This window comes from Haplochromis burtoni, unplaced genomic scaffold, assembly GCF_018398535.1.
Source record: "Haplochromis burtoni strain Fernald_Lab_line unplaced genomic scaffold, NCSU_Asbu1 Contig_482, whole genome shotgun sequence".
Taxonomy (NCBI): Eukaryota; Metazoa; Chordata; class Actinopteri; order Cichliformes; family Cichlidae; genus Haplochromis; species Haplochromis burtoni.
The window spans coordinates 220,698-226,036 of NW_024582843.1; the positions used below are offsets into that span (position 1 = coordinate 220,698).

A 5,339-nucleotide genomic window follows, 5' to 3' on the forward strand; every position below is an offset into this window, starting at 1 on the left:
TTTAGTTTAGTTTAGTTTAGTTTAGTTTAGTTTAGTTTAGTTTAGTTTAAGCCCCGTGGCAGCATGTAGAGCTTGTACCACACCTTTTACCTTATGTCAGCTGGAACAGGTTACAGTCCCTCTGCAACCCCATTTAAACAAGCCTCCAACAGTCTGTTTAAGGGCATTTGCAGCAGCTGTTTCAGTTAGGTTTAGTTTAGCTTCATTTAATTTAATCTGTTGGAGTTTAGTTTTGGTTGACACAAGTTGAGTTGAGTTTGGCGTACACAGTTGTTGTCAGCTGTTCAGATTTGTCTGTTTGTTTTCTAATTCAGTTACGTTTTATTTGAATATCTTTAGTCTTCAGTGTTGAAAATTCAGGCTTTATGAAGCAAGTTAAGGGATTTTTCTTTGGGTCAAGAGGAATGCATTTTGTGCAGATTTGTTACATTTTTTACAGTACAAACGGGCTAGGAGCGAGCTTTGTGAATTTAGTTTTGTTTTCTTTCATTCTGTCTTTCATTTTCTATTTTCCAGCTTGGTGAAACAATTATTGACTTGTTCTAATAATTCCTTTTTTATGATGAAGACTGGAAATTTGACTGTAGCCCGACTGTGTTAATTTACTTGTGCTGTCACAGCTTAGTTTAGTTTGGGGGGATTTTAAAAGGTTTTCTAAGTCATCCAAGTTCTTTTTATTTTTGTTTAATTTAGCAGCATTGATTCTTCTAATAATGTATACAGGTAGCTTAGCTTGGTTTAGTCACTTACATCTACTGTGCTTACACAGAAAGGGAAAGTTGAATTCAGTGTAGTTTAGTTTATTTATTGTGACCATTCAAGTTTAGAAGTGAGTCAAGTGGGTTTTTTTTGGTTTTGCTTGAGTTTGTCTTTTAGCTTACTCTAGTAACATATAGTTATTTGCTAGCGAAGCTTATTCTCTACTTAAGGATAATGAAATTTAGTTTAATTCACTTTAATTGAGCAAAAATGTATTTGAGTTCAGTATTCAAGCTTTATCTCAGGCTTGTGAAAAATAATTAAGTTGAGTATTTTTAGTTTAGTTTATTTTTTTATAATTTAGTTTAGCAACAAATATTGTCAATATAAAAAAATACAATATGTAAGCTACATAGTGTATTTGTGTTTCAAAAATATTTAATTTAGATTAAGAGTTTTGTTTAGTGTAGTTTGTTTCGTTTCAGTGCATTTATTAGTGAGCAGTGATTCATTTATTTAAACTCGTAGAGGATGAAGGGAGGCTAAACCGAATCTGAGATGAGCTGGTTTTACATTAACACTACAAATTTCAAAGTGTAGACAAGCACACGCCTCCATGAAAGGAGAGGATATTGTTTGGCAATGTGCAACTCTCTTCAACAAACAATAGCAATAAGCAATCAGAACATTAAATGTACATGAAAAGGCTGTAGAATGTGTTGAGGTTGCTTTACCCCCCATTACATCTTGGAGAGATGGGGATGGGGGTAATGGGAGCAAGCAATGGGAGAGCTCATTATCTGGCAGACCATCTGCTATTGGGAGGGAGGAACTGTCTGTCTGTCCCAGACACAGACGCTCTGAATAGGCCTGGAGTTCCAGTGAAAATGCTCCTCTAACTTCCCTAAATTAGCTGTACATCTGGTACATTTGGTCACACGTGATGAGGGAGGCTGGTGGAAACTGACCAATCATGTTTTTAAAAAAAGTAGAGAAAAGAAAAGAGATGTTGCTAACATAAGCAGAATGTAGAAAAATATACCTTGCTTTAATTCCATGTTTGTTTACAGCTAGATTCATCATTCTGCAGCTCGGTTCTACTTCATTACGTGTCCATGCAGTTGTCCACGAGTTTGTGGTGGACTTGTGAGATATTTGTGATCTAATCCCGCGAAGCTCTTTGTGCAACACGTTTGAATCTATGTTTGATGTCTGTGGAAGTTTTCAGTGCAGCAGCATGTGCAGGTTGATGTAAATGAAGCAGATGAGAGTTTATGTGCATTCAGTCAGATCGCTGGGGGAGCGTGAGTGTGAGAAGTTGCCCGGCGCAGCAGATGCTCTTTGTTGCTGTTGTTCGGGCTATTGTTGTTGAAAGCTGACACTGAAGGGGCGGGATAGGCTCCAGCTCTTGGCAACAGGAGGGCAGCCTTTCTTCCTATTGGCTCCCGCGCGTGTCGGTCAGTGGTCTGTCACCGCCCCTCGTCACTCCGTCGGGAAGTTGAAGTAAAGTTTGAGCAACTTTGTTAGGCTGAAGTAAACTTGCCAGCAGCACTTGACGGCCGCTGCGGGACTTTTCAGAGGGACCGAGAGAAGGAGCACCGCAGAGATGAAGCTGTGCCGCACTTTTCTAGGTTCGTATCGCTCACTTTTTTCAACTGTAGAGGAGCAACTTTGAAACTTAGTGTTTAAACTTTGTGTCTCGGCATCTCCATCTCTCTTTAGAATCATTGTGCTGACGCAGATATAAGCAGACAGTCAACAGACACGCTCCGGAACTTTGTTTTAAAAAGTTGCAGCAGCTCTGTTAGCGTCCAAGAAATAAATAGAAATTAAAAAAACAACAAAAAAACAACAACAACAACAAAAATCCCTTTAGAGACATTGTGACCATCGCTGTACTGAATTAAAAGACGCTTACAGCTCTGTCTGGTTACACCAGTTGTAACTTCAAAACATCTCCGCGGGGCAAACTCATCGCATGCAAGCATTTCGAAATAAACTTAAGAAATGTAAACTTGAGTTCTGAGCACACAGCAGAGATAAACTCCAGCCTCTTCGGATAAAAACTGGCCAGACAAAGGACAGTCGGTCCCTGGGGGACCGTGTGGCCCCGGTACCATGGGGACACTGCCAAAGCTGCGGGCTTATTAAAAAGTTTTTTTTCTTTCTCTCTCTCGGAGTGTGTGTGTGTGTGTGTGTGTGTGTGTGTGTGTGTGTTTAGTCTGTCGGCTTGTTCCATCTGTCGAGGGACTATAGGGGCCTCCCCCGGTCCCATCCTAAGCGCTCACTCAGCTGCTGCCCCCATGTAATATTTATACTGGCTGCCTGCACTCCGCACAATATAGCCACCATACAAGAGCTATAGTGCTGCAGGCCTCTGCCATCTGCATCTGCAGACAGACTTTAGAACAACAGAGGAACAAGTTTTCCCAGCTCGTGCACCGGCTGCTCGATTACTCACACTCAGCCTTCAGAAGAAAGTTTTTGTTTTCAGTTTTTATTTCTTCAAAATAATAGCCACAAGGGGCGACCGATTACAAATGTTAAACTGTGCCAACATAGGCTTATACAAAGTGACACGGTGTATTTTACTTTTTTTTCCGAATGAGGTGAGTTTACCCGTGTCTTACCCTTCAAAATAAAAGGCAAGAACAAGTGAATGACTTGATATTGTAAAGTTTTCAAACGTATACATTAAATAGGTTTAGATCTGTCCATTCATGAAAGTGATATTTATTTATTTATTTATTTATTTAGGGGGGGAGGGGGCAGTTTGGGGTGAGTATGGAAAACAGTTTTATATATATTTATATATGTTTTCAAAGTAAAAACGTAAATAGATCGACTATAAATACGAGTCATTAGATATTTAAATTAAAGACAGTTTAATTTTCAGAGCTTGGACTTATAAAAGCTGCATTCTGCTTTGTTTATTTCAGTTTATATTAAGGATGAAATTATTGTACTTTATTTTGTCAATGTTTCCGTTCAAAAAATAAATAAAATGCAGTGGTGATATGATAAAGTTTTTAGACCTTTAAATGGAATAAACATTAGTTTTGGATATTCATTTTTCATAGATTTGGCATTCCGTTTTGTCTGTATTAGTTTATAACGAAGGCAAATATGGTTCAAGTTTTATCCTTCAAAATAAAAGCCACAACAGTAAAAAAACAACAACAACAAAAACCCACCAACTTGGTACTCTTGTGACAGTGTGTTCAACAGTATTGAATAAAGTTTACATGTAAGCATTCATATTATTAGTGTAAAATGATTTTACTTGTAACCATAAGATTTACCTTTTAAAATAAAATATGAAAAACTGACAAGTTTGAAGCAACGTTATCAATGATTGGGACAAATGGAGCAAATATTGCCTATTTTAAAGGTGAAATATTATCATTTTAAAAATAGAACCTTTGTTTGATGCCATTAAAGTTAGCTGATGGCAGATAGTTAGTGTCAACAGTGGGCAGACAAACGCTTTTGTTGCCTCAACAATGAGCTGTAGTAGATATTGTTTGCCAGAGCTGTCCACGGTTCTGAACACGCACAGAATCTCTGGAGCAGCACTTTGGAGCTGTCCGCAGTGCTGATAGCAGCGAGCGATTGTGATTTGAGATTTGAGGCCTTTTCTCTCTTCTCTTTTACCGCCAGAAAACCTCCGTGTGTCTCTAGTTCACACCTGACCTACAGGCCTCAACTTTGCGACACCGGTCCACCCTGTGCTGGATCATGGCCCGGGATATTTCCTATCCCCCCTCTCTTTTGTTTATTGGGTTGTCGATGGCGTTGTTGTGAATCCATTCTCTCTCTCTGCGTGTCTCTTTCTGCACACCACTGTCTGAAATCATACTGATGGCGGCGTGCACGGCCGGTGATTGATTTCAGCTCCAATGCATAACAATGGGATTTCACAAAAAGAGCCTGCTGCAAAGAGATAAGAATTTAATAGAATTTCTGAAAGCTGAAGGTTGGGCTTTTTGAATATTCCCTACGTGCGCGGCGTGGAGACAGCAGATAAAGGATGGCATTTGTGGGGACTATTCTCAAATGGCTTGTAATGAATGGTTGTCATTTCCACTAATGGTTTCAAAACGGCAAAGCAAAAAGCATGATGTGAGCAACATTTGGGAGTGACTCCAAGTTGCTCTGTTAAGACCGGCTGTTTGTTGTTCGGAGCTGCGGCGGTCAGCCTAAAAACGATGAGCAGATCAGGAAGTGAGAGTGATTAGTTGTCTTAGTAAACTCCTGCTTCTCTTTTTATTCAAACCGATATCACACTTCAGTCCTTTCGTCGCCTCCCCTGAGCATAAATATTTTTTATGCTCGGGGGAGACATATAATCTCCCTCTTTGCCTATATGTCGTTAACCCCCACCCCCTTCTTCCCATACGGAGGAGTTATCAGATGCTGTCAGCGCTGCGCGCATATCCAGACTCTGCTACTACATCAATTCACGGTCCTCGACTAAAAAAAAAAAAAAAAAAAAAAGTCCCCCTGAATGAATTATTGGACGGTTGGGGGACATCAAGAACTTGTCAGCAGGAAAAACGATGAGCAGCCAGACACATAGGGAAGCATTTCAGAGCATGCATGAAGTACACGATGCATCACCCAGACAGCACCAAAAACGT

General features: G+C 39.8%; 1 protein-coding gene across 10 annotated transcripts in view; it reads left to right on the top strand.

The window, feature by feature from the left end:
* The window catches only part of myt1b (myelin transcription factor 1b), a 172,637-nt gene that overhangs the window by 111,638 nt on the left and 55,660 nt on the right, over nt 1–5,339 (top strand). Inside the window, exon 1 of one of the 10 annotated variants that reach the window (XM_014341424.2) lies at nt 1,121–2,330. The exons of the other annotated variants lie outside the window; for them this stretch is intronic. Within the exon in view, the coding sequence (XP_014196910.1) occupies nt 2,306–2,330 (25 nt within the window). The 5' untranslated portion in view covers nt 1,121–2,305. Of the gene's footprint in view, nt 1–1,120; nt 2,331–5,339 lie in introns of those variants that run through there. 10 annotated transcript variants of the gene reach the window in all.